The 27,759-nt window shown below is 59.5% G+C and overlaps 1 protein-coding gene across 3 annotated transcripts; it reads left to right on the forward strand.

The window, feature by feature from the left end:
* The first annotated feature begins 194 nt into the window (after positions 1-194).
* On the forward strand, positions 195-27,684 carry IL2RG (interleukin 2 receptor subunit gamma). Of its 3 annotated transcripts, none has more exons than XM_045029873.1 (8): positions 196-777; positions 16,077-16,182; positions 17,226-17,407; positions 20,526-20,668; positions 21,370-21,532; positions 24,803-24,908; positions 25,297-25,381; positions 26,806-27,680. In XM_045029873.1, exons 1-8 carry the CDS (start codon positions 663-665, stop codon positions 27,019-27,021), a joined length of 1,116 nt encoding a protein of 371 aa, XP_044885808.1. In that variant the 5' UTR covers positions 196-662; the 3' UTR covers positions 27,022-27,680. The 3 variants fall into 3 exon arrangements, with proteins under 3 accessions (XP_044885810.1, XP_044885808.1, XP_044885809.1); XM_045029874.1 differs by lacking the exon at positions 196-777 and adding an exon at positions 15,424-15,535 and having other exon boundaries at positions 26,806-27,684; XM_045029875.1 differs by lacking the exon at positions 24,803-24,908 and having other exon boundaries at positions 195-777; positions 26,806-27,684.
* The last annotated feature ends 75 nt before the right edge of the window (positions 27,685-27,759 follow it).

Consider the following 27,759-nt stretch of genomic DNA (forward strand, 5'->3'; position numbering starts at 1 on the left):
GTGCTCCAGCCCGTGGTCCTGTCCTGGGGCGGCCCGTGCTCCAGCCCGTGGTCCTGTCCTGGGGCGGCCCGTGCTCCAGCCCGTGGTCCTGTCCTGGGGCGGCCCGTGCTCCAGCCCGTGGTCCTGTCCTGGGGCGGCCCGTGCTCCAGCCCGTGGTCCTGTCCTGGGGCGGCCCGTGCTCCAGCCCGTGGTCCAGCCCGTGCTCCAGCGCTGGGGCAGCCCATGGTCCCACCCTGGGGCGGCCCGTGCTCCAGTTTTGGGGCAGGCCCAGCCCAACATGCTGCTGCTGGTGCCTTTCCAGTCCGGCTGCCAGATCAGGCTGCACTTCAGCTGCCTACACTGCCCCCCGACATGAACTCCCCTGCCATGATGGGGCCTGGCAAGCTCTGCATAGATACTCTCCGCAGGCTGGGCTGCAGCTCACAGGGAGTATCCCTTGACTGTAGAGTGAAGCACGCACTGTGCCTGTCCCCCAGGGCTGCCAAGACCTAGCACTGCCCTGTCAGCAAGCACTCGGGGACGAGGTTTTGTACAGGAAGCAGCAATACGTGCGGAAGCTGAGTGAGCTGCGTGGTATCCTCCTTCAGCAGTGAGCGCTCAGTGACACAGCCAGCTCTGCCGCCTGGCCCAGGTGCCCAGAGAACGCGTGGCAGTACAGGGCCATGGATTCCCCTCTCTCACCCTCCTCTGCCAGGAAGGAAGCTGGGATGTTCCTGACTCTAATCCTCCTGCTCTCTGGTCGCAGCCAGCGAGCCATGGCCGCCCAGAGGCAACAAGGTAATGCTCATGCTCACTCTGCTCTGTGTCCCAGCTGCCAACCACGTTCCTGAATCTGCTTCCTGCCTTTGTTCTACAGGCCATGTTTGGAGCTTGGGGAATGCGCCTCACTGACAGGCCACCAGAGGCAAGACAGGAGTTCAGCAGCATGAGGCTTTACGGTGGGTGGGGGGAGTGAATATCTAGCAAGGGGGAGGCCATGCTGGCTCTGGAGATTGTGCGTTGTCCGTAAAGCCTTTGTCTGTGGGTTCAGAGCCATCCCAGCTTAGGCAGGTGTTGACTCATCACCACCTGATGGCAGTTTGGGGGCCTTTGTGAAGCATTTGGTAAAACTCAGGTCGCTAACTTGCGCGGTGTCTTGTCAGCATCACAAGTCACCACCATCGGCACAAACTGGCCCCTTCGCTGTTTCAAGGGTAAGGCCTGAATGGTCCATGGAGGCTGAATTCACTTCTCCCCCTTATTGCCAGGGTGGGGGAAAGAGGCTTGCATTGCTGCATCATGAGCTGTAACTCCTCTGTTGCTAGAGGCCACCACTGTGTCACTTGGGCACTTCATTGTGCTAGATATGCTGAAAAATATATCGGCACAAGTAAAATAGCAATGATGAGTGAAGACATTGCTCAAGGGATGACATCTGTCCACAGGGCAGTATATGGCGTCAGTCAGGGACCAGGGTGTCTGTCTGCAGGAGCATGATGTATCCATCAGGGGGATGGCTCTGTGGGGGTGTTGTCTGGCTGCAGGGGCAGTACATGGCGCCCGTCAGGGTGACGGCTGGGGGCGGTGATGGCTGGCCGCAGGGCAGTACATGGCATCCATCAGGGTGACGGCTGGGGGGTTATGTCTGGCCTCAGGGCAGTACCTGGCATCTGTCAGGATGATGGCTCAGGTGGGTGACGGCTGGCCACAGGGCAGTAAGTAGCTTCTGTTAGGGTGACGGCTGGGGACAGTGACAGCTCGCCGCAGGGCAGTACATAGCATCTGTCCGGGTGACAGCTGGGGTGTGACGTCTGGCTGCAGAACAGTACGTGGCATCTGTCTGGGATGGTGAGGTCTGGCCACAGGGTAGTGCTTACTGCCTGACAGAGTGACGTCTGAGGGGTGACGTCTGGCCGCAGGGCAGTACGTGATGCCTGTCAGAGTGGCGTCTGGGGGGTTATGTCTGGTCTCAGGGCAGTACCTGGCATCTGTCAGGATGATGGCTCAGGTGGGTGACAGCTGGCCACAGGGCAGTGTGTAGCTTCTGTTAGGGTGATGGCTGGCCACAGGGCAGTACATAGTGCCCGTCAGGATGACGGCTGGGGGCGGTGACAGCACGCCACAGGGCAGTACATGGCATCTGTCAGGGTGACGGCTGGGGGGTGATGTCTGGCCTCAGGGCAGTACCTGGCATCTGTTAGAGTGACGGCTTGGGGGGTGACGGCTTGCCACAGGGCAGTACATAGCGACCGTCAGGGTGACGGCTGGGGGCGGTGACAGCACGCCACAGGGCAGTACATGCCATCTGTCAGGGTGACGGCTGGGGGTGATGTCTGGCCTCAGGGCAGTACCTGGCATCTGTTAGGGTGACGGCTGGCCACAGGGCAGTACATAGTGCCCCTCAGGGTGATGGCTGGGGGCGGTGACAGCACGTCGCAGGGCAGTACATGGCATCTGTCAGGGTGACAGCTGGGGGGTGATGTCTGGCCTCAGGGCAGTACCTGGCATCTGTTAGGGTGACGGCTGGCCACAGGGCAGTACATGATGCCTGTCAGGGTGGCGATGCCTGGCTGCTGGTCAGTACGTAGCGCCTGTCAGGGTGACAGCTCAGGGTGGTGACGTCTGGCTGCAGGGCAGAACATGGCATCTCATCTCTTTTACCTTCTCAGAGCAGCCTATCAGCACCACTCGTGCATGGCTGCAGGAATTGGGGAAGTCCAGGGGGAGCTCCTGAGCTCTCTGCTCCCCCCACTGAGGCAGCAAGCAAGAGGCCATGGGGAGACTTGAGGCCAGATCCCGCACTGGAAGTACTAAGTTGCAAAGCTGCCAAGCTCCCGCCCTCATCTCCATGGGGAAAGAGGCTCTAATCTCATCAGCCTCCAGCTTGAACCCTCAGAGCACTGGCCTCAGGTTCCAGGAGTGGGGCAGGAGGCGGGTGCTGCTCAAATCCATTCTCTTTGGAGAGGCAAGTGGAAGGGTCAGCTGTGAACCACAGGCCGGTAGCAAAGATTCTGAGAATAAGTCAGTTTCTTGTAATGCTGAATAAGGAACTTTATTAAAATAAAGAACACAATATTTTCCTGCAAGTCCTGCCAGGCCCATGGGCCTCCAATGCAATTACCAGAGGTGCTCAAACTCTCAGCCATGGAGAGTCCCTCTCTCTCTGCATGGAGTTTAGCAGCAGGATGTGAGGCCCTGATAAGTATCTGCACTGTGGGTATAGTTTTTAGATGTGTATCATCTCTAGTCTCTGTTTTAGTCTGTTCTGATGTCAGTGGGGAGGCTGGCAGGCCCTTGTGTGTTACTCTCATTCCAAGAACCTCATGAATAAACTGGGATCCTGGCTGAACAGGCAGCCAGTGCTCCGGGCTTGCCTCCCGCACACGAGAGCTATCTCGACCAGTGTTGCTGTTCATGAACAGTAGCACATCAGTAGTGGGAGTGATAGAGACCCTGCAGATACCACTAATCTCTCAAGCGCCCTGTTGTTCAAACATTCTCTATGTGGGTGCACTTGCTCTCAATGTCTGGAAAACCTGCTGCAGGCTTCCCATCATCTCGACCGAAGAGGCGCATCCCAGCAGAACCACAGCTGCCAGCATCTGTTACTCCTGAGGGCATTCTGCACCAAAAATTTTAAAATTCTGCAAGTTTTATTGATCAATAAGTGAATGCAGAGGCTCCAGCATGGCAGTGGGAGCACAGGCCATGAAGGTGAGAGATCACCCTGTAGTCCCCGACCCCTGGGACACAGACTCAGATCCTTTCCCTTGCAGCTCAGAGGATCTCCTCGACCCCCTCAGACATTAATCCGTGTTATGCTGTTTGTGACAAAACAGGACCTTTGAGTGCACATGCTATATAAATGTGCTCCAAGCCTTTAACTGAACTGTAGAACTGCAGCGGCTCCAAAACATGTTTAGGTGGTGGCATTTCAGGCACTTTGACTTCTGGCTCTGTCTTCATCCCTTCTCTTAATCATAGAAATATTGGGCTGGAAGGAACCACTAGTGGTCATCTAGTCCCAGCCTTTCCTGCACCTCCCAGGACATCACAGGTTGGCAGATGGATTCCTCCACCCCCCTCAGAAGGGAGTCCCTGACCTCTGGCACCCTGCGCATCCTCCTCTCAGGTGCTGTGGCTGTGATCCTCCAGCTTTCATAGAATTCAAGATCAGAAGGGACCATTATGATCATCTAGTCTGACCTCCTGCAAGATGCAGGCCACATAAGCCGATCCACCCACTCCTTAAGCAAGCGACCCCTGCCCCATGCTTCGGAGGAAGGCGAAAAACCTCCAGGGCCACTGCCAATCTACCCTGGAGGAAAATTCCTTCCCGACCCCAAATATGGTGGTCAGCTGAACCCTGAGCATGCGGGCAAGACTCTCCAGCCATACCCTCTGGAAAAAGGTTAAGAATATCCTATCATTTACCCATTGTACTATTTACCAGTGTGGCACTTAATTGACCTATTGACTAAGCCCGTTATCCTATCATACCATCTCCTCCATAAACTTATCTAGCTTAATCTTAGTCATGGAGGTCCTTCGCCCCCACTGTTTCCTTCGGTAGGCTGTTCCAGAATTGCACTCCCCTGATGGTTAGAAACCTTCGTCTAATTTCAAGCCTACATTTCCTGACTGACAATTTATATCCGTTTGTCCTTTGGAGGCAGGTGGCTCCTCCTCAGCCACTGGGGCCTGCCCCTCACCTCCAGTTGTCAATACAGCTACCAGGTTTTTCACCTCAATGGACAGGGACTTGGGGTGGGGTGGAGGGGGAAGAGCACAAGTGACTGCCTGAGGTGGCCAGCAGCCAGTCTCCTCCCCGTAGAGCAGCTGGTTCTCGGTCTGCAGTCAGCCAGAATCCTTCACCCGGATGTATCCATGTGCATCCTGTCAATTAAGTCCTCCTGCTCCCCAACAAGCCACCTCCTCCTGCAGCTCTCTGACCTGCTTCCTGAGGGACTTCCCCAGCAGACACCCCTCACACTGAGCAATTCCCCTGGCCTGGCTTTCCTCACAGGTCACGTTCCCAGCAAGCCAAGACCAGGGCTGGCAGGGCCTGCCCGGTGCAAGCAGAGGAAGAGCTACCAGTGGTGCTGGCGATGCGCCGTTTGCCTCCCGTTGTGGGTTCTTCCTTGTAGAGCACCTGGAAGGGAAGGGAAGGGGGGGAAGAGACATAACCACTGTAGCTGGGGTTGTCGGCACTTTTCTTTATCTAATTTTACTCCTGCCGCCTCAGTTGCCTTCAGCGTTTTACCTGTCTTTCCGTTCTGCCTGATGTCTCCATACCCAGCCGGTCATCTATCTGAATGTCTGTTCCCTCCAGGCCTGGCAGAATCCTGCTCCTTTGCCTTGCACCAATTTCTGGGGCAGTTGTGATGCTGATCAGGCAACAGCAGAAGCAGTGCTTTCAGGCCGATGGTACCACTGCTGTCAGCTTAGCCCAGTGGGGAGTGGCTGGCTCATGCCTGGGCTCAGGACAAGCCACACTGGGTCCTTGTCAGGCTTAAGGAAATAAAAAGGTTTGTAATTTAGCTGCTGCCCCTTCAGGCAGAGCACCGCCTGCAGCTGCGGAGGGGCCAGTCTGCTAAATCATAGAATCATTGATTATTAGGGTTGGAAGGGACCTCAAGAGCTCATCTAGTCCAACCCGCTGCTCAAAGCAGAGCTAATCCCCAAATGGGCCTCTCAAGGATTGACTCACAATCTGGGTTTAGCAGGCCAATGCTCAAACCACTGAGCTATCCCTCCCCTCAACCCTTTGTGTTCCTATCTCTAGGTGGAGTGGAAACAACCAGAACCCACTGGCTGCAGAGGGCCCAATTCAAAGCCCTGTCAAGTCAGTGGGAGTCTCTGTTCCTGCTGCTTCCAGGAGCCTCTTTATTGCTGCACAGACAATACAGAGCCCACCTGGAGTCAGTAATGAGCTCCGTTACCTGTTTTCTCCAGCCTGCCCATTCTTCCTTCCCTTGGGGAAGCCTCAGGCTTGGGCAGAACAGCCCCTCTTGCAGCAGGCTCTGTGCTGGCTGTCCTTTAAGCAGGCCACCACCTGCATATGTTTTAGCAGGCCCATCTCAGGCCCTGGGCTTCACTCTTGGAGCCACTCGGGTGCACTGAGAACCTTCATTCTGACATTCTTGACGTCAGAGCGCTTCCCCGAACCTTCTGTTCTCCTAGGTTTGGGGTAATTATTCATGTAGTGCCTAAGCGAGCTCTGCACTCCCCAGAGCAATGCAAGACAGGTCCCAGCTCTCCTCTCTGCTGGAGACCCTGGAACTCCTTGAGTGAGCCCAGCAGCTCCCGTGGGTTCAGCGCCTTTCTCACTTGTGCCTCAGCTCAGGCACAGCAAGGCCAAGCACAAGCTCATCTTCTGTCCCCAAGCCCTCTCGCTGCTGAGCACGACAGAGCATGGAAGCCAACTGCATCTAGCTGCCAGCACTCAGCTTCGGCTCCTCCTCGGAGCTGGACCCATCACTCAGCCGCGCCTGGAGCACCTCCTACCACCTCCTGGGGTCTCTGACACGGAGCTCACCTCCCTCCCCATCCAGCCAAGATCATCTCTGGTGCCCAGTGCCCCACTTTACTGCCTTCCTGGTGGAGCTGGGATGTGCTACTGAAGGGCAGTTTGGAGAGCTCTGCAGAATTGGGGGTTCATTTCCTGTGCAGATAAATCTGTCCCATTGTAATAGATACCACTTTCCCCCTCCTCCTTCCCAGCTGGCAGTGCCTGAAGTGGGAAACTGTCAGCTAAATTCAGTTACCCTGGCTGACCCCTTAGCTCAGGGCCAGCAGCACTTAACATGTGAGCACATGGTTTGGGTCACCCACCCCCCCCATTGAGAGGGACACTCCCATCACACAGACTGTTACGCTGTAAGGCCTTGGGGGCAGGAACCGTAGCTAGCGGTGTTTGTGCAGCACCCAGCACATCAGGTCAGCCCAAGGGGGGGCAGGGGCAGATCTGACACTAGCCATACAGGATCCTGATCAGCCAGCTGCTACTCTAACATCAGCACCACCAGCAGCAGCCTGCACGTGTCTTGCACTGACAGCTGGGTTCTGTCCCCCTGAGCCAGCCTTAGCATTTTGGGGGGGGGGTCGCCCTAGACAGCTGCTTGTCTCTCCCCACGCTGCCTACATGGCGGACATTCAGCTTTGCCCAGCTGTGCCAGAGGCACCAGCTGGCACTTGGTTGGGAGTTGAAAGCGATGCCACATTTACACAACCATTGCCAACATCTCCACTTCACTACAGCCCAAGCCCAGGGAGATGACCGGTCCCAGCATGCACTGCCCCTGGTGGGGCTAGGCAACAGGGACAGGTGTAGATTGGGAGAGCCCCAAGCCATGCTGCTGCCTTGGGCCAGTGCGCAAAGTCTGGGCCCATCAATCCATGCAGCAGCTCTGCTCTTCTCAGGCTGGCTCCTAAGGGTGTGTCGGCCCCGCAGCTGGGAACGAGGCTCAGCCCAAGCAGCCAGACCACACCAGCTCTGTGTGAGCGAGCATGTGAAAACCAGCAGTATGCACACGGCAGCATGAGCTGGGACCCGGAGTCAGGCAGCTGGCTGGCCTGAGCCACTGCCCACACCACCACAGCCAGAGCGATTTTTAGTTTTAGCTAAAACTAAACATCGCAGACCTAACCTCAGATGTTTCCCTCTGTCCCTGGGTAATCATCTAGGCCCCCCCTGGGAGGCTCACTCACACCCCCAGCTCGGTTTCAGCCCACAAGTCTTCGCACCATGGGCAGCCTGGGGGTCTGCTCTCTTTCTCCACCTTTGCGTCTGCTGGTTGATCGAGGGCTGTTCCCCCATCCCTCTGCTTGTTCATGCTCTTGGGTCCTCCCTAACCTCCAACCCACCCCTGGTCTTCATCTCCCTGCAAACTTTGTGGGGGGTCCCCATAGTCCCTTGGCCCCTCTTAAATAAATAAAATTGATGGAGATATCCTATCTCCTAGAGCTGGAAGGGACCTTAAAAGGTCATCGAGTCCAGCCCCCTGCCTCCACTAGCAGGACCCAGTACTGATTTTTGCCCCAGATCCCTAAGTGGCCCCCTCAAGGATTGAACTCACAAGCCTGGGTTTAGCAGGCCTATGCTCAAACCACTGAGCTATCCCTCCCCCCACTCTTAAGGGCTTGGGTTGTCTGTCTTCTCTTTCATTGTGAGATAGGCTCTGTTGCCTAGAGGGTTCCCTTCCTTCCTCCTCTGGTTTATTCTTTTCTCTCCCTTCAGGTTTAATTTTTCCCTCCTTGGGATTCCTCTTTCCCACTCTGAGGACCCCTACACCAGCTTGTTTGCTGATGGAGAAGGGGCTCCAGTCGGTACCCAACACGGCAGGGCAGCCCTTCCATTACTCCCACCTGTTACCTCTGAAGGTCTGGGGGAGGTTATATTGGAACCACTGCTAGAGGCAACTTTTCTTATCTCCATCGGCACATGCTGGGTTTACACTTGCTCCTGGAATCATCCAGTCAGGTTTCAGCAGCTCCCACCAAACCAGACCGCAAGCTGAGGCCGTGTCTACATTCGTGAAATGGAGAACAGTATCTATCCCTTTTTCTTCCCTCCAGTCCTGGCCCAAATACGAGACTTGGGAAAACTGCATTCCACGTACTGGCAATCTTTTTTTATGAGTCTCAGGCACCGCACTGGTAACATGTAATGGACAAGCCCCAGCTAGAGCTCCTCTGGGTTCTCCTTTTCTATCTCCTTTCCAGCTGGAGGTTCTCTGGTCTTCCTCCCAAACACCCACCCTGTCAGGTCAGTCTGCTCCTGGGGAGATCTGCCCTCGCAAGTTCCTCCTCAGTTTCATGTTTGGAGCCACAGAACCTGGTTGATGCCCGCTGACCCACACCCATATGTTCTTGGGGAAGCCGTAGGGGAATTGTTCAGTCTGTCCATGATCTTCCTCACTGTTTGGGTGTCTTGGCTTCAGCCTGCAGGTGGGCCAGTCTATCAACTTTTGGGCCAAGGCTTGGGGCCGCAAACCCCCCTCCACCTTGTGGATCAGAACTTTTGGTGGTACTATTCAGTGGACAGACCCGCCTGAACCACCTCATAATTCCTGGCCTGCTCCTCATTCAGAGCCACCCATAGCTGCCCTCTCCAAGGTGCCCAGGAATTCATTGGATCATCCGCAGGGCCCATCCTACACCGTCCTAAGCTGTATGTCTGGTGGCCATCTCCCACCGCAGGACTCAGCACCAGCTGTGGAAGCTGCTGCTGTGCCTTGGCTGGGTCTCTCAGAAAGTCCTGCAGGCTCTTTTGCTGCTTGCCAGCCAGGCAAGCAAGGGCTGCCAGTCCAGGGGGTGGGATTGCTGGAGACTTGGCAGAGCCTTCTACAGCTCCCCTTGCTGTTTCACCAGCCACTGCAGGGTCCCCTCCACGGTCCAGGCTGCCAAACTCCCCCACTGGCTACAGATCCCAGCCAAGCCTTCAAGAGGGATGGGGGGGGGTGTCCCACTCTTGTCACTGCTCAGAGACCTTCTTCTGGCCAAGCACCTCACGGTTTATTTCACTGTGTTCTCCTCCCCACCTGCACAAAGTCCTGCTGCTCTGTATTTACAATATCGTACAATCATTAGCTCACTCCACCAAGGATGGGGGAAGATCTCACCTGGTTCTAGCTCTGAAAAGCCTGCTTCTCTCTGTCCCCCTGGGCACATCTTCCTATGCCTTTTCTACCTCTTGGTTAATGGGCTAATTAGCCTTTGGGGCTCTCCTCAGCCCATCCCAATCCACTAATTAGCACAGCCCTTTTTAACCAGGGCTACTCCAGAACAATGACCAGTGTGCTGCATCAGTCGTATAGCTCCTCTCATCCTAGCAGCTATTGGTGCGTAAAATAATGCAAGAAATGGCTACACCTAGCCCCCTGCTTCACCCATGTAGGGCATGTCTCTCTCTCCCAGGGCTATGGGAGAGAGCAGGGGGTGGGACTAGATGACCTCCTGAGGTCCCTTCCAACCCTGATATTCTGTGATTCTATGGCCCTGACCTAAGGGGAGATGGCATGCAGGACAGCTACCCCCCCTGCTCTTAAGGGAGTGGCTCTCCACCTTCCCAGACTGCTGTGCCCCTTTCAGGAGTCGGATCTGTCTTGCGTACCCCAAGTTACACCTCACTTACAAACTACCTGCTTACAAAATCAGACAAATTACCAAGTGTCACAGCACAGTATTACTGAAAGATTGCTACTTTCTCACTTTTACCATATAGTTATAAAATACATCAGTTGGGCTATAAAGCTTGTACTTACATTTCAGTGTCTAGTCTATAGAGCAGTACAAACAAGTCATTGTGTGAAACGTTAGTTCGTATTGACTTCACTATTCTTTGTATGTAGCCTGTTGTAAAAGTAGGCAGTGATGGAGCTGCGTTGCTGTCCCCCCAGCAGAGCTCTGCGTACCCTGGTGGAGACCCCCCGCCGTAAGGGAGGGGCTGTGTCCTGTACCCCTGGAGGAGCCTCTGAAGCATTGAGCACTAGCCCCACAGAGCCCAGCCCTGAGGCAGGGCTGGCTTTAGGCCAATTCAACCGATTCCCCTGAATTGGGCCCCGCGCCCAAGCTCAGCCGGTGCACTTTACTGGGGTGGCCCAGCTTCCCCAGGGGGCAATTTAAAGAGCCTGGGGCTCCCAGCAGGGACTGGAGCCTCAGGCCCTTTAAATTGCCACCAGAGCCCCACTGCTGGAGCCCTGGGTAGGGCTGCAGGGCTCCGGGGGGCTATTTAAAAAGTCCTGGGCTCCCGTTGCTTCTACCGCCCCGGTCCTTTAAATAGCCCCTGGAGCCCCACCGCTTCCCCAGGGCTCCCACGTCTCTTTACAGGGCTGGGGCGGTGGAAGCAGGGAAGCCACGGGCCCTTTAAACAGCCCCCGAGCCCCAGGCTGCTGCTGCTACCCCAGTGGGGGAGGGAGGAGGAGAGGGCACTTACCCTACAGGGTGGGCTGTACCCCCTGTACCCGCACCTCCTGCCCGCAGCCAGCCCCTGCTGTACCCCCTGCCCTGCCTGCACCGACCCCTCACCCCCTGCCCTGCCTGCAGCCAGCCCCTGCCTGCAGCCAGCCTCGCACCCCCTGCCTTCAGCCAGCCCATCTCCAGCCAGCCCCACACCTCCTGCCCTGCCTCCAGCCCTGCACCCCCTGCCCTGCCTGCACCAGCCCGTCTCCAGCCAGCCCCGCACCCCCTGCCCTGCCTGCAGCCAGCCTCGCACCCCCTGCCTTCAGCCAGCCCATCTCCAGCCAGCCCCACACCTCCTGCCCTGCCTCCAGCCCTGCACCCCCTGCCCTGCCTGCACCAGCCCGTCTCCAGCCAGCCCCGCACCCCCTGCCCTGTCTCCAGCCAACCCCTGCCGCACCCCCCCATGCCTGAAGCCAGCCAGTCCCGCACTTCTCTGTCTCTAGCCCTGCCAACCCATGCCGCACCCCCTGCGGCCCTGCCTGAAGCCAGACAGCCCACCCCACCCCACATCCCCGTCTCCAGCCAGCCCAGCACCCCCTGCCCTGCCTCCAGCCAGCCCCATGTCCTCTGGTGCCCTGCAGTTCCCAGGGCAGTAACCCTGCACACCTGCTTCAATGAGGGGGGCAGGGAGCAGCTGGGACCCACACATGTGCACACCCTAGAGTGACCAGACAGCAAGTGTGAAAAATTGGAACAGGGGGTGGAGGGTAATAGGATCCTATATAAGAAAAAGACCCAGAAATCAGGACTGTATAAAATTGGGACATCTGGTCACCCTAGCACACCCCCAGGGAGTGGTGGGGACCCACACGTGAAACGGAGCTCATTTCTAGTTCAGGCCCATCTTTTAACACAAGAACTTTAGGTGGGGTTAACATACATCTGTATTTTCCTGGACGTGTCCAACTTTTTGGTTCTTAAATCGCCATTCAGGAGGAATTTTTAAAAATATGGACGTATGGTAACCCTATTGGTACAAAAAATACATACTGTGGCACATCCCTTAAATCAGAACTTTTTATAAGGAACCAGTTGCTAAGAAATGAAAGGCTTTTTTTTACACTTTTTTTTTTTTTAGTCATCCTTGCCGGGGCCCCGCACTTCCTAAAGCCGGCCCTGCCCTGAGGCACACCCAGGAGTCTGCCCGCAGAGGCTGGAACGCAGCCGTCGTGCCCCCTGTAGGCCCAGCCCCAGGGGGCTGGGGGGCTCTGACAGGGTTAGGCCCAGAAGCCCCAGCTCAGGGGCATGGCCTACTTTGCTGCCCTGGTTTCTCTTTGCTGACTGACCACAGCCACCCAGAGCCAGGGCAGGGCTCTCCTGAGCCTGCGTCCTGTGGCTATTTACAAAGTGCTGCTCACCACAGCCCTGCCTGCAGGCTCAGCAGGGACTTTCCAGGCCCCAGCTCCCCGAGGGCCGAGTGTCATACACAGACCCAGGGTTCAGCCAGAGCCTGGCAGGAAAGGGCCGTGCAGGCTGCTGGGCGCTCGGCCTGGGGAGGTGGCGCTGCCTCAGCCATTGGGTTTGCAAAGGAGAAGGAACCAGTGGAAAGTTTCAGTGAGGGGCAAAGCGGGGAGGAGAAGCAGCAGCAGGGTGAGGGATTTAACAGCTGTATTTAGCTGTCACAGGAGAACTGGCTCTTCCCAGGCTGGGCACAGCACCCTCTGCTGATGAGACCCAGCATCCATGTGGCCCTATGACAGTGGGAGGGGGCCAGCATGGGGCTTTCAGGCCACAAGACCTGTTAGTAAACAGCAACATTCTGAGCCTTGGTCACATGGATGGAAGTCACCGGGGTGTGTGCTGTGCAGGGCTGTGCAGCAGGTCCGGGGGGGGAGGGGGATGTTACTGGCCCCACAGGCAATTCCATCTACTAACGAGCTCTCACGGCACAGGTAGTAACCAGCACCCAGCAGTGGCAAAGCTCCAGCTGTGGGGCAGCTCCTAAAAGGGAGGCCATGTCACAGTGAAACAGCATAATGCCCCGGGGAATTCTCCAGCACAGCCTCTCTCCCGGATCCCTGACCACCCATACCGCCTCCTCATGGGCTCGGGAGCCATGGCATGGCAAGGCAAGGCAGAGCCTTAGGCACATGCCACAAGGAGCCCAGTAGCCCCTGCCCAAGCCTCGGAATGGCAGCAGGTTTTGGAATTCACCCGTCTTGGGGCTATCGGTTCAGGCTCTTTGCAGACTCAGGCATGAGTCAGTTATACTCAGGTTACATGTTCAAGTTTTTCTTGACATCCAGGGGGGCTAACAACAAATTTTTTTTTATTTTTTTTTAAATGAAAACAGATTCTGGCCTCAACAAATGACACCAGGAGCTGGGCCCGTGACTTGGGCTTATAATGCCTCTGCCTTAGTCTGTTCCTGCCTGAGGCAAGCCAAGCTGCTGGGCTGAGGAGACTCATCAGTCTTTCCTCTCTCCTTGACGTATTGCAGAGAGCTCAGTAAAACCTGGCCTGTTCCATCAGGATTCAGAATCACCCTTCTCCATCCTTGGCCGGGGAGTTGCTGTGCAGCTGCTGGCAGCCAGTACACAACCCACCAACTTGGGCATGATTGCTCTGGGAGAGCAAGAGAAGCAGCAGGCCCTCCACATATGTGCGCCCTGGGCCAGTGACTCCCCAGAGCAGCAGGCTAACCCCGCCTTACTGAGGGCAGGCAGACACGGGACCAGGCCAGGGGGCTGAGAAGGAGAGCAGCCAGTGGACCAGAGCTTTCATTCCAAAGCGAACAAGCCGTGCACGGTGCAGGCAGAGGGGAGGTTGCTGCTTACAATCTGGTGCGTTTCTGCTGTGCCATGTCCTGTTTTTAGGAGTCTCTAATTGTCTAATCTCAGACTCACTTGCCCTTCCCCCCAGGGCCTGTGTGCACAGGGTAAAATGAAACTAGACATATTTCTTCTTGTGACACCATTGTTCTCCTGGTCTGGGGAGGTTGGAACTAGCTCAGAGCTGGCTGTGCTCTTACGTGTCCCACAGCCAGTGCCCCAGCCACCAGAGAAGCCATTTCTGAGAATCTCTTGTTACAACCAAATCATTTCTCGTTTCCTTTTCTCCTACACTCAAGATGTGCTGCAGAGCTTTGGCTCAAACTTGCCCCAAGAGTTTCCCAAGGTTGGGATCTCAGGGCTATTGACCTGCTTTTGTAATCTGACTCACCGGCACAGTGCCTCATGCTGGTCATCTGGGAACTAGCTCTTTCCAGCCTCAGAGCGCCTCCTGCTGTCCGATGTCTCATCTGCCACAGGTCTGTGTCCGTCCCAGACCCCAGTGCCCCTTACCCTGGGGGTTCTGCCCCACAGCAGTCCCCACACTCTGGGTCTCCCCTCCCAGGGAACCCCCCCAACCCTCTAGGCCCACCTTGCCTCAGTGGCTACTGCCAGTCGTCATCTAGCCCCCCCTCTCACTGGGGCAGACTGCAGTCTGTAAACCACTCATCACTGGCAAGGGGGTTGGACCAGCTGCCTCTGCAGCCCCAGTGCCTCCTTAGGCCCTTATCAAGGCCTCAGCCTGGGGATTGCCTGGCTGGAGCTCCCCAGCCCTGCTCAGCTCCCAGGCAGCCAGACCCTTCTCATTCCAGGAGTGGAGTGAGACTGTCTTACTGTCAGACCCCCGCAGCTCTTTTATAGGGCCCAGCCTGGCCCTGATTGGCTGCCTCCCAGCCTTTTCCTATTGGCTCTCAGCCCTCTCCCACAGCTGGCCTTTAACCCCTTCAGGGCTGGAGTGGAGTGACTTCCCCGCTACACTGTCCAATTGTCTGAAAGCAGAACCACAACCCCGGTCATCTCAAATCCAGGGGTGTCAGTACACACCACACCCTCTGCCATCTCCATCTCTCAAATGCCAGATCATCTCAAACTCCCCCATCACTCAGACACTTGGGCACGAAGTCCTCAGCCCCCAGAAAACTCCAACCAGTGCCAAATGCTGCAGTGCGTCTCAGCAACACAGGCTATCAGGAGCACGTCACACCTGTCCTCCTCTCCTTGTGTTGCTTCCCATAGAACACAGAGTTGAGTTCAAGATCTTGGTCCAGATCTTCACTGCGCTCAAGGGCCTGGGTGCAGGATATCTAAAGTTCCAGGAGCCAAACGTTCTGGGCCGTGGACTGGTTGACAGCTCTGCTCTTCTGATGCAGGAGAACAGTTCACCACCAGGATAAAGTCCCTGCCTGTGGCATGAACTCCCCCAGGAGCTAAAAACCAGCACTGACCTCAACACGTTCTGTTCTGAGTGCCTGGCACACTTCTCCAGCCTGCCTTTGTTAGAACAGACCCAGGGTACCGCGCATGTGTCAACTAATGCTTTTTATTTTTTTATTTTTTTTTCAAATCCCTACGCAATTTCCTGCTAAGAGTGAAAGGGAAAAAGAACATGGCCCATGCGGCAGATGTCAGTTAAATCACTTCATGCACCAGAAGGCAGAGGAGAAGGGCAGGATAAGAACGTGAACAGAACAGAAAGCTTTGCAGCTCTGATTTGGGTACCTCATATGGCAAACCAAGAAAGCCCAAACTGAGCTGGGGTCCCCAATCTTCTTCACCGTTCCAGCATCTCAGACTGATCCCAGATAGCAAAATGCTAAGTGCAGGTGTGAACTGGCTCACGATAACTGCTCATCATCTTGAAACGCCTTACACAATGTTCTTCCACTTAAACTTATTCCTCCAAATGCACCAACACCTACAAACCCAGCCAAGTTTGGCATTTCTATCTTCAGTCAGTGGCGTTATCCAAGCACAGCATATGGAAAGAGGGCATTCTGGATGCACACATAACCCCAAAGCAGTGAACCAACTTAGCTGAAATATTTACATAAATCCTCTTCTGTGGGTTAGAAAGGCAGGGACTTGAGCCTCCTCTGTACCACATGCTCCCCACATGCCTAGCCCACAGAATGTCTGTACATGCTGCAGTCTGAACCCCCACCCCGCTTCAGGAATCCTCCTCCCTGGTGGGTCGGCCATTCGCGTGCTTCCCTCTGACACAGCGCTGGCTTGGCGATACACTTCCTTTAAAGTGTGGGCTAGTGGGCAGAGCAGGGCTTGGGCGTCAGGGCTTCTGGGGTTAGTCCTGATTCTGCAGCTGAATTGAGCAGGTCACTCAGCCACAAAATGTGCTTCCCCTTGCAGGTGTGGAGTGCATCGTCTTCAACGACGAGTACCTGACCTGTATGTGGGGCAGCAAAGAGATGCCGACAGCCAATTATTCGCTCTATTACTGGTACATTCCCCCAAGGTAGGCAACTCTTCTTTGGGGCTGGGCTACTCTTACCTTGTCCTGTGGGTTGTATTCCCCGTTAGCATGACCCAAGCAGAGCAGTGCCAGGCCAGTAGCCATCCTCCAGGAAGTGTGATGGGTCCCCGGGGTGCTCAAATGGGGCATTCTGTGAGCTCAGGCTTAGTGCAGAGCTGGAAGCAGGGGGAAAGTTTCCCTCTCCTGCCACCAGTGAGGCTGGAGGTGTGGGGAGTGGCTCTGCCTGGCAGCCCTGTGGTGCTGGAACGCAAGAGGGAGTGGCTGAGATGGGCCTGTAGGCGAGCAGGCGCGCTCGGGGTGGGGCCTGCGCGCTGACGGGCGGGGAGAGCAGAGCTGTCCTGCTCTTGGCACTCCTGGCAGAGTCCCTGATCCCCGCAAGGCACGTCTTGGGCGCTTTACAGGGAGGTCCCCAAGAGGAGCCAGACTCTGAGGCTCTGGTCTGAACCCTGGCAGGGAGCCAGGGCACTCCCACAGCAGAACCCCCCAGGGGCCAGCCTGGCAGCTTCGGGAACCCTGGAGAGTCGGCTCTTTTCGTGCCATCCCAGGACCGAGCCCTCCCTGCCAGACACGCGGGCCGTGCTGCTGGTGGCACCCAATGGGGAACGGGCTTCTCTGTCTTCAGTGGGGAGCAGCCTGTGACACCACCCTTGGAGCCCCTAGTCCCTGGAAAGGCTGGGGTCTGCACCTCAGCTCAGCCTCCAGTCTAAACCGAGCCAGCGACTGCCCCATTGGGTGACTCCAAATCACACCAGCACTTGTCTAACGGTGCCAGACCTGCTCCTCAGCCCCAGAACCAAGCCCAGAGCAGAAGGTGCATTCAGAGCTCTCCCCAGGCATGCCCCAGAAGTCCTGAGAGAGGAGGTGCACTGCACCCAGCACAAGGGCCAGGGGCTGGAGTGCACAGCAGAGATCATTCAAAGAGCAGAGCTGAGGGCAGCATCCATAAGGAGCAAGGACCCCGGGCTTTGCAGTTTTCTGCTGTCCTTGATTTCTGAGCTCTCCCCATAACCAGCTCTGTGCCTTAGGACTGAAAACCACATGCCAGTGGAATGCAAGCACTACCTCCAGGAGGAGGGCATCAACACGGGCTGCTGGTTCAACCACAGCGAGATCATCCAGTTCCGCACCTTCTACATCCACATCAATGCCACCCATGAGGGCAGGAGCCTCGTCATCCCCACCAAAGCCATGAAGCTGCAGGACCTAGGTATGGAAGAGCACAGCTCATGCTTCACCTGCCCAGCTCAGGCTGCACCAGCGAGCTGACACCCATGGTCCATGCTGGTGCAGAAGCTGCATCCAGGACTGGCTGCACTCCCACTCCCTCCCGCACTCTATCGTCCCAGCCCAGAGGCTGCTGCACATCAGGAAGGGGTGAAGGGAAGCTGTCACTGTTGGTCACACACGCCTTGGGGGCCAGTGGGATGAAGAGGAGGAGAGAAATAACAGCTTTGCGTTATTCCAAAAATTCTTGCTTCCCAATGGCCTCTCCTGGTTCAAATCATGTGTGACTGTTACGGAGCAGCAGCTCTTTCTCAGCCAAGGAGAAGGGTTCACATTATAAACTCAGGTTCCACTCCCTTGCCCAGCTTCCCAACCAAGATGCTAATGCCCTGAGGTTTCACACGCCCCCCTCTCAACCCAGGGTGCCAGGGACCCTGGTGGGGTGAGATACACAGGAACTGGCCAACCCCCTCCCCGTTCTGAGGCCTGAGGACTTTACAAAGATTAGGGTACGGAAAGTGAGCCCTTGCTGATGAGTGTCAGCGCCGTTCACTGAAATGCCCTGGTGCCCTGAAAGGGTCAACGTCAGCTGGAAATTTGGGAAATTGCCTAGTTAGAGACAGCGGTTTTCAGGTCGAGCCCCTCTGAATCCCATCACCCGGCACTTCTAAATGTTCCCTGGAAAAGAACCAGTAAGGGCCTGCAGTGGGGCTTCTGCTCTCTGCTGGGGCGCCCCCTTGTGGCTGCACCTGGAGCTTAGCTCTGCCCCATCTGATGCCCCCTTCCTTTGTCGCTCACACCACAGCCCCTCTTGCTCTCCGGAGCGGCAGTGCTTGGGCCTCCGGCCAGCTCACTACAGTTCGCCCCTTCCAGGGTAACGAAGACGCACTGGGCCAGTCCAGGCAATCTTCCCACTTCCAGATTGTGCCACTTCCCTAGGTAGGGGACCTACAATGAGTAGCCAGAGTCTGACCATCTCTACCCACGCTGCCCTCCACAGGCTTCCTTCTCCACCAGCCCTCGCGGTAACCCTGTCCCTCAGGGCAGGTTCCCAGGCTTCTGCTCCTCTCCTCACTAGGCCCAGAGAGCAGCTGCAGCCCCTTGGGCTCTCACGTCCGAGCTTTATAGCAGCCCCCCCCCCACCAGATGGGATCCACCGACAGGACTCGGCTGCCTCGCCCCACGTGCAGCGTTAATTAGCCCCTTCTGAGCCACCGTGGCCCTGCAGGGCTGGTGTGGGGTGAACCAAGGGCACCGGAGCTCTCCCCCCAGCCCCTTCCCCTGAGGCCCCGCCCCCAGGGTGGGCCAAAAGCAGCCCCTGTCCGCCTGCTGGGCCCCCCGCTCAGGGCAGGTGGAGGGACCCGGTCGGGGGCTCGGAGCTGCAGCCTGGCCATGGTAAAAGCCGTGTGGTCAGCTGAGAGACCCTCCACCTCCACCTGCTCTGGGCGGGGGAGCCGGGGGGCGGGGACCCGGGCCGGGGGCTGCTCTCAGCCCCCCTGGTCCCTGGGCAGGTGGCTCCCCACAGCTGCCTGGGCTCCATGCTGGCCTGGCCAGGGGTGTGGCCTTGGGGGAAAGAGGAGGGGACGGGGGTAGGGGCTGCCCGGGTGAAAAGGGGCTGGGCCAGACCTCTCAGTTTCAAAAAGTGGGAGGGCCCTGGCCCCCCCCAGTTCTGGCACCACTGGGGTGAACATCCCACCATAGGGCCTTTCTGCTGCCCCATGTGGAAGGGTCTGCCGGGGTCCTGAGGGCAGCCCCACCCACCACACACGTGCCAGCCACCTCTCCTCTCTGTCACACAGGCCAGCTGCCTGGGCTGGCCATGCCGCCAGGGCCGGCTCCAGACCCCAGCGTGCCAAGCGCGTGCTTGGGGCGGCACGCCGCGGGGGGCGCTCTGCCTGTCGCCGGGAGGGCGGCAGGCGGCTCCGGTGGACCTCCCGCAGGCGTCCCTGCGGATGCTCCACCGGAGCCACGGGCCCGGCGACCGCCAGAGCACCCCCCGCGGCGTGCCGCCCTGCTTGGGGCGGCAAAATTCCTAGAGCCACCCCTGCAGCGCCTGGGTGCAAACACAGTCAGCAAACGGCAGAGCCAGGCCGGTGTCTCCCTGCGCAGGCCCCATCTCGAGAGGTGGCGGGGGTGACGAGCACCAGTTGATTATCCCGCCCTGTACACGGCCGTCCCCAGGCATATGCAGCACACACATCTGCGTAGGGCACCATGAAATGTGGGCACCAAATTGCCCCAAATCCCATGGTGCCCTAGGCATACGCAGCAGCACCAGCCCTGGCCACCAGCCCTATCCCTTGGCCGGTCCCCCCTGCAAGGGGCAGGGCCGTCCCTAGGGGGTGTGGGGCCCGGACAGCTCCCTCTGCCCTGCCTCTTACCCTTCCCCTGCTCTGCCCCCAGCCCGCCCCCCATTCCACCTCTTCCCCCAGCGACCCCGCACTCACCGCCAGCTCCCAGCCGCGCCACTCCGCTTCCCGCCGCCGATGAGTGCGGGGTCGCTGGGGGAACCCAGCCTGCTCCGTTTCCCTTGGCCCAGCCCAAGCATGTCACTCAGGTTGGGGAACGGGCGCCCCCCGTACTCACCGGCGGTGGGACGCGGAGCGCTGCGGCTGGGAGCTGGCGGAATGGAGCGGGCTGGGGCCAGGCTGCTCCACTTCCCGCCGCTGCCGGTGGGGGGGAGGAGGGGAGATCCCTGCCCTTCCCTTCCCTTCCCCCAAGCGACACGGCTGGGGCCGGGGCGAGGGAAGTGGAGTGGGCTGCTCCTGGCCCCCCGCTAATCCCCCGGGCCGCTCTGGGACTGTGGGGCCCCCACAAGTGGCCCCTCACAGCTCCTGCCTCCCAGACCCCGGGGGGGGAGGGGGAGGCCTGGGGCCCCACACAGCCCCCCTGGGGGGGCTGCATAGGGCACCCAAATGGCTAGGGATGGCCCTTCACCTGTACAAGTGAAGTGGCTCCCTGTCCAGGGCATGGGGCATCCTAGTTGCCCCCTCCATCCCCTTCACGGGCTCTGGGGCTCTGGGGCGGGACTGGCCGGCGCTGCAGCAGCACCTGGCCCAGCTCCACGCCCCCGAGGCAGACTGTCTGTCTGTCTGTTGTAGTGAAACCCGCTCCACCAGTGAACCTGACCATCCAGAACATAAGCAATAACCAGCTGCAGCTGACCTGGGACTCCATGTACAACAAGCCCCGCTGCTTGGAATATGCTGTCAGATACAAAAGCAACAAGGACACCAGATGGACGGTAACAGCAACCAGCAGCCTGGCCCTCCTGCGGCCACCCAAGGCAGGGGCAGCTCAGAGGGGGCCCCCAGGGCCACAGCCTGTCAGCCGCTGCCACCTTTACCCCAGGGCTCACATTCACTGGTCCCCTGCCCTTCCCAAACCCTCATGAGCTTAGGGTCACGCCAGCCTGGGGCTAAGTTAATGCTGCTGCTTCACTGCACCTCAGGATTCTTCTGGCTTTCATCACCCTTCACGTGACCCAAATGCCCCATCTCAGGCTGCAGGCCCCAACCCATTCTCCTCTGCCCCCACCACTAACACGTTCTCTCTGGGAACCCCTCAGGCACCTGGAAGCACAGCGCTGCCCAAGGGCCAGCTGAGAGCCCCCTATGCCACACACCCCCTGGGGAGCAGCACGGTCCCTGCAAGCAGAACGAGGTTCCTTGTGCCCTTGCTGTGCCTATAGCTGGCTGAACCCAGGCGTAGCAGGGAACAGGCGTGAGCCCAAGCCAAGCAGGGGGTGGGCTGAGCCTGTAGTTTGTGAAGAGGGAAAGGGGAGGGAGTCTGTAGCAGGGCTGAGCTCCGTTCTCCACTCATGCATGGCCAGCCCAGCCTTGAGGAAGCCAGGCCATGTTTCACAGCAGGCACTCAGAGCAGCTCCTTGTGCGCCGAGCCACCCACCTTGTCTCACATGCATGGGAACTTCTGTCTCTGCCCCAGGAGCACTTGGCCAGTGGCAAGATCTTCTCCTTCCCTAGCGTGGACTACGAGAAGTATTACACCTTCTATGTGAAAAGCAAGATCAATCAGTACTGCGGCACCACGCAGCTCTGGAGCGAGTGGAGCGTCCCCGTGTTCTGGGGCAACAATGCAACAGACAAGGGTAGGTGACGCCCCTCAAGGCCAGGGTTTCCCAGCTGGCCCCCGGCCCTGGGTTGTTGATAAGGGGCGTCCTGGGCCCAACAAGCGAGATGTTAATTATTATTATTATTATTTGTAGTTGCATAGTGCATAAGCACCGACTCCGGGGGCCCAGAGCTGTCCATTGGGTGGGGTGAATCGGGGTGACAGCCCCCGAGCCCTGCACTTTGGGGGGCCCTGCGCGTCAATAAAATCGGGACTGTCCCAATATTTATCCTTTGTCCCGTGTCCCGACCAAGGTACGGTCGGGACGCCATTTGTCCCGATATTCAGGTGAGGAGGCTGGTGGGGAGGTGGGAGAGGGCTGAGGGGGCAGGCGGTGAGGAGGCCAGTGGGCAGGCAAATGGGGGGGGCGCTGGAGGGACAGCAAGGAGACTAGCGGGGAGGCGAGTGAGAGAGTGATTTGTCCTGAGCCCGGCACCCCCTAGGGCTCTGGTTCTCAAACTGGGGGGGGGTCGCAAGGTTATTACATGGGGGTCGTGAGCTGTCAGCCTCCACCCCAAACCCCGCTTTGCCTCCAGCATTTATAATGGTGTTAAATAGATTGAAAAGTGTTTTTAGTTTGTAAGGGGGGTCGCACTCAGAGGCCTGCTGTGCGAAAGGGGGCACCAGTACAACAGTCTAAGAGCCATTGCCCTAGGGACACCCTGCTAGTGCCGACAGGAGAACCCCTCCCGTCAGCGTAGGCACTGGGGCAGCAGCAGCGTTTCACGCAGAGCCAAGCACCAAGACAGCCTTGGGCAGCACGGCAGGCGCTGGCCTCGCCACACCACCAGCCAACCTTGCCGAGGTTTCTGTAGGCATCCCGGGAAAGGGAGCTGTAAGGGGAGCAGGTGCTAACACTGGAGCTTTGCAGGTGTTTCTGGGGAGGCCCTGCCAAGCGAGAGGGGCCGCCTGGGGGACGCGCCAAAGGGCTTGGTTGTAAATGTGACACGTGGACAATGGAGGCTGGCCTCACAGGTCGGTGGCACCAGCATCGGCAGTGTGAGAGCGAATGAGACGACAGTAGGGTTGCCAACTTTCTAATCGCACGAAAAACCTAACACCCCTTCCCCACCCCCACACCGAGGCCCCCCCTCTGTCCTGCCCCTGCCTGCCACCCCCGGGCGATTTAAAAGGGCCCAGGGGCTCCCAGCCGCCGGCACACAGTGGGGCTAAGATGGCTTCCTGCCCACCCTCATTCCACACCGCTCCGGGAAACAGCCAGCATGTCCCTGTGGCTCTGGGCGGGGGGGGCGTGTCTCCGCGCGCTGCCCCTGCCCCGAGCGCCGACTCCATAGCTCCCATTGGCCAGGAACTGCAGCCAATGGGAGCTGCAGGGGCGGTGCTTGTGAGCAGCAGTGTGCGGAGACCACCCCCGGCCTCTCCGCCTAGGAGCCACTGCCAGAGGGATGTGCGGGTCGCTCTCGGGAGCCGCCCAAGGTAAGCGCTGCCCCCCTCACCCTCTCCTGCAACCCAACCCCCTGCCCCAGCCCAGAGCCCACAACCCACACCCAAACTCCCTCCCAGAGCCTGCCCCCCAGACCCCCTCCTACACCCCAACCCCCTGCCCCAGCCCAGAGCCCGCAACCCACACCCAAACTCCCTCCCAGAGCCTGCCCCCCAGACCCCCTCCTACACCCCAACCCCCTGCCCCAGCCCAGAGCCCGCAACCCACACCCAAACTCCCTCCCAGAGCCTGCCCCCCAGACCCCCACCGACACCCCAACCCCCTGCCCCAGCCCAGAGCCCGCAACCCACACCCAAACTCCCTCCCAGAGCCTGCCCCCCAGACCCCCTCCTACACCTCAACCCCCTGTCCCAGCCCAGAGCCTGCACCCAAACTCAAGAGCCCACCCCCCTCCCACACCCAAACTCCCTCCCAGAGCCTTAGCAGGTGGGGGGGGACTTGGACCCGTTCTGGGCACCACCAAAATGTATACAAACCTGCCTCCCCTGTGGGGTGGGCTCTGGATGGGGTCAGAAATGAGGGGTTTGGGGTGCAGGAGGAGGTTCTGGGCTGGGGCAGGAGGTTAGGGTGCGGGGGAGTGAGGGCTCCAGCTGGGGGTGTGGGCTCTGGGGTGAAACCAAGGATGAGGGGGTTGGGGAGAAGGGGGCTGGGTTAGGGTTGGGGTTAGGGTTGGGGTGAGGGGTGAGGGCTCTGGAGTGAGCCTGGGGATGAGGGGTTGGGGTGAAGGGGCTGGGTTAGGGTTGGGGTGGGGGGTGAGGGCTCTGGAGTGAGCCAGGGGATGAGGGGTTGGGGTGAGGCCAGGGATGAGGGGTTGGGGTTAAGGGGGCTGTGGCAGGGGGTTGGGGTGTTGCGGGGTGCAGGAGAGGGTTCGGGGTGCGGAGTCCAGGTGACGCTTACTGTGGCTCCCAGGAAGCAGCCGCCAGGTCCCTGCGGCCCCTAAGGACATGGGCAGCCAGGGAAGCTCTGGGCGCTGCCCTCACACCCACAGGCACCGCCCCCACAGCTCCCACTGGTTGCGGTTCCCAGCCATTGGGAGCTGCAGAGCAGCCCCTTGGGGTGGGGGCAGTGCGGGGAGCCTCCCCGCGCCTAGGGGCTGCCGGGACCTAGCGGCTGTTTCCGGGAGCCACACGGAGCCAGGGCAGGTAGGGAGCTTCCCTTAGCCCTGGGCGCCCGCTGTGCTGCCAACTGGACTTTTAACGGCCCAGTTGGCAGTGCCGACCGGAGCCGCCAGGGTCCCGTTTCAAGCAGGTGTTCCGGTCGAAACCCGGACGCCTGGCAAGCCTAGACGACAGGCAGGCAGGCAGAGAGGGACTCTGCAAAGGCTTGAGACAGAGGAGACAGGCAGTGATTTGCTGCACTAGAGAAGGGGGAGCCCGAGGTGAGCTGTAGAGAAAGGGGTGACGTGGCCACAGCAAGAGGGGAGGAAATGCTCTGCAGCTGCATTCTGAAGGGAGCTGAGCGAGGCAGGACTGTGTTTGTGGAAGCCAGAGGGAGGGAAGCTGCAGTGATCAGGGCGTGAGGCCATGGGGGCCTGGATGGGAGGGGTGGCAGGGGCTGATAAGATGGCTGTCTCCTGGAGACCTTACACAGAAAGGATCAGTAAGATTCAGACACAGCCTGATGTTTAGACAAGTGCTCATGTCTGCCGCCTTCCCAGCTGTGTGGGGCTCCTGCCTGCTCCCCAGGAACAGGAACAGCCCCATGGCCTCTCTGCCCCTCCCCTCTCCAGTCAGACCACACCACTGGTGTGTCCACATCACCCACTGTGCATCACCCCCGCAGGCGTGGCAGAGAAGCAGGCACCATGGTTCTGGATTCACGTGGTTCTCCCCACTGCCTCTTTGATGCTCATCCTGGTCCTTGTCATTTTGTTGATTCGAATGGAAAGGTGAGTCTTCCACTGCTTCCCAAGAGCCCCCAACCCCTGTGCACAGGTATGGCCCTGTAAGGCAGAGAAGCCTTGTCCCCGGCGTGGGTCCTCCTGGCCCAGCCCTGCTCCCACCCCGTGTCCCTCCCACAGAGCTGACCCGGTGCTGGGGCTCAGAGCAGAGCAGTGACCCAGCCCTGGGGGAGCCCCAGCGCCGGGTCAGCTCTGTGGGCAGGACACAGGGTGGGAGCAGGGCTGGGGCAGGAGGACCCACCCGGGGAACAGGGCAGAAGGGCTGGGTCAGAGGACACTGACCGGTGCCTGGCTGAGGAGGGCCCCTGGTAGGTGTCTGCAGCCAGGTTCCAGGGGCTGCCCTTCCTCGCTAAACAAGTCCTTTCCCATTCTGCAGAGTCTGGGTCATTTTCATGCCCAGAATCCCCAACCCCAGCAAGAACTTCGATGAGCTCTTCAACACCCACCAGGGCAACTTCCCGGTAAGAGTGCTGGGCCGGGGCCGGAGGGGCCGAGGGGCCGGGCTGGGGACAGAGAGGCCAAGGGGCTGGGCTGGGCTGCTCTGGGGATGGAGGGACCGCCGGGGTGGGGCTGGGCCGGGGCCGGAGGGGCTGGTCTGGGCCGGGGCCGGAGGGGCTGGTCTGGGCCGGGGCCGGAGGGGCCGACAGGGCTGGGCCGGGGCCGGAGGGGCTGGTCTGAGCTGGGGATGGAGGGGCCAAGGGGCTGGGCACTGAGAGGCCGGGCTGGGCTGGGGATGGAGGGGCCGAGCGGGGCTGGGGATGGAGGGACAGCCAGGCTGGGCTGGGGCTGATGGGCCAGGCTGGGCCGGGAGAGGCTGACGGGCCGGGCTGGAGGGGCCGATGGGGCGGGGGCGGGGACGGGGACGGAGAGGCCGGCCTGGGCTGGGGATGGAGGGGCTGATGGGCCGGGCTGGGGCTGACGGGCCAGGCTGGGCCGGGAGGGGCTGACGGGCTGGGCTGGGACGGAGGGGTCGATGGGACGGGGACGGAGAGGCCGGCCTGGGCTGGGGATGGAGGGACAGCCAGGCTGGGCTGGGGCTGACAGGCCAGGCTGGGCTGGGCTGGGCCTGACGGGCCAGGCTGGGCCGGGGACCTGCTCCTTGGGATGGACAGACAGATAGGGCTGAGCCAGGCACCCACAGATAGGGGCACCTGCTCCCTGGAGAGTTGGGACAGACAGGCTGTGTCCCTCTAGCGATGGTTCAGCTCCCCTGGGGGCACGCACCCGTGTCTGCCCCATGCTGCTCCCTGCAGTGTTAACCGAGAGCAGGTCCGAGAGCACGTGACACACGGACAGTCCCTGTGCTGGGTCCTGGCCATTCAGCTGGCCCAGGGGAGTCAGCCTGGACATATGCACAGCCAGAGCTGCCCCAACCTCAGGCCTGAATTTTGGCCCAGAGACTCAGGGTACATCTACACTGCAAACAAAGAACCACGACTGCCAGGCTCAGAGGCGGGGGCACCTGACAGCTCGTGGGGCTCCCACTCTGGAGCTAACACCAGCCATGTAGCTGCTCCTGCTCGGGCTCCTGCTCGGGCTCCGTAACCCAGCCAGGCCGAGCAGGAACGGCTGCACTGCTGGTGTTAGCCCCTGAGCTGGAGCCCTGCATGTCCAGGCCAGTCCACCTGGCCTCAGACTCACCATCGCAGGGGGAGCACTAAGGTGCTGCACCCGCCAGCCTGGTCCCAGCTCCCTGCTGGTGCCTCCAGGAGCACGTTGGGTGCTGGACAGGCACACTGTGACCCTCGGCGCCAGCAGCCAGCTGCCTCTGCCCTAGTGGGGGGAGAGGGGCCCCTTGGCTGGGCCGTGGGGCAGCCCTGGAGTGGGAGCAGGGGAGTGTCTGCTACAGGGGGCCGCCTTTAACCTGCCTTTGGTTCTCTTGGAGGAATGGGCCGGAGTCTCCAAGGACGTTGTGGAGAGCTTTAAACCCAACTACAACGAGAGCTTCTGCCACGTCAGTGAGCTGCCGCCCAAGGAGGGAAGCTCGCCCCTCTGGGGGGGCCGTGACAAGCCGAGAGCCCCCCCGGGGCGCTCCTCAGCCCCAGCCTCCAGCAGCAGCCCTGGGCTGATCCTCTCCAAAAAAAGCTACGTGGGAGTGTGATGTTACCAGCAGGAGCTGGGACTGTCTGCTTCTATCGCCTCTCCTCACACTGCACCCCCACCCTCCGTGCCCCTGCCCCAATGCCTCCCCCATCCTCCCCAGAACCCCTCCCCCATCCACCCCAGCACCTCTCGCCCCATCCTCACACATGTATCCCTCCCCCATCCACCCCAGCACCCCCTGCCCAGCGCCACCCCCATCTGCAAGCATACACCCCTTTCCACATACATGATGCTCCCCTCAGCATTCTTTCAGTGCCCCCCCCCCGTGCACTTTGCCTCCCCACCCGTCGCCAGGCAGCTCACCAGCGTAAGGCACCTGGCCATGCGGCTGCCGTGCCCTGAACGTTTGCCCGGCTGGGCCTTGCTGCCCCTAGTGCTCCCCACGTTCTGCCCGGGCCGACCAGGGCCCTGCCAGAGCAGCTCTCTGGCTGCTGATTGTGCAGCAGCTTTACAGATCAATAAAAACAGTCTCACCCAAGCATGTTTGTTCCTCTGGGCATTCTGTACCTGGAACCCCCTCATCCCCCCCCCCGACCCAGCCACTCCGCAGCCTCTCCCACGTCCCCTGCCTCTGCCCCAGTGCCCCTCGCTCCCACCGAGGCTCCTTGTGGAGCTGGGATGCGGGGGTCCCAGGAGTCACTCACCTGGAGTGGGGGCTCCGCATTCATTCACACGCCTGCTGGAATCCATTGTGCATCCCTCCGGCTGGGCCTGTTCCCCTGCGTCTGACCTGTGT

Source organism: Mauremys mutica, chromosome 9 (assembly GCF_020497125.1).
Source record: "Mauremys mutica isolate MM-2020 ecotype Southern chromosome 9, ASM2049712v1, whole genome shotgun sequence".
NCBI lineage: Eukaryota > Metazoa > Chordata > Testudines > Geoemydidae > Mauremys > Mauremys mutica.

What these genes read in the sequence shown, in the direction of transcription:
- IL2RG (XM_045029873.1), top strand. Translation starts at nt 663, where the DNA reads ATGGATTCCCCTCTCTCACCCTCCTCTGCCAGGAAGGAAGCTGGGATG. An exon ending in CAACAATGCAACAGACAAGG is followed by an intron (nt 21,533 to 24,802) that starts GTAGGTGACGCC and finishes TCACCCCCGCAG; the next exon opens with GCGTGGCAGAGAAGCAGGCA. An exon ending in TTGTTGATTCGAATGGAAAG is followed by an intron (nt 24,909 to 25,296) that starts GTGAGTCTTCCA and finishes CCCATTCTGCAG; the next exon opens with AGTCTGGGTCATTTTCATGC.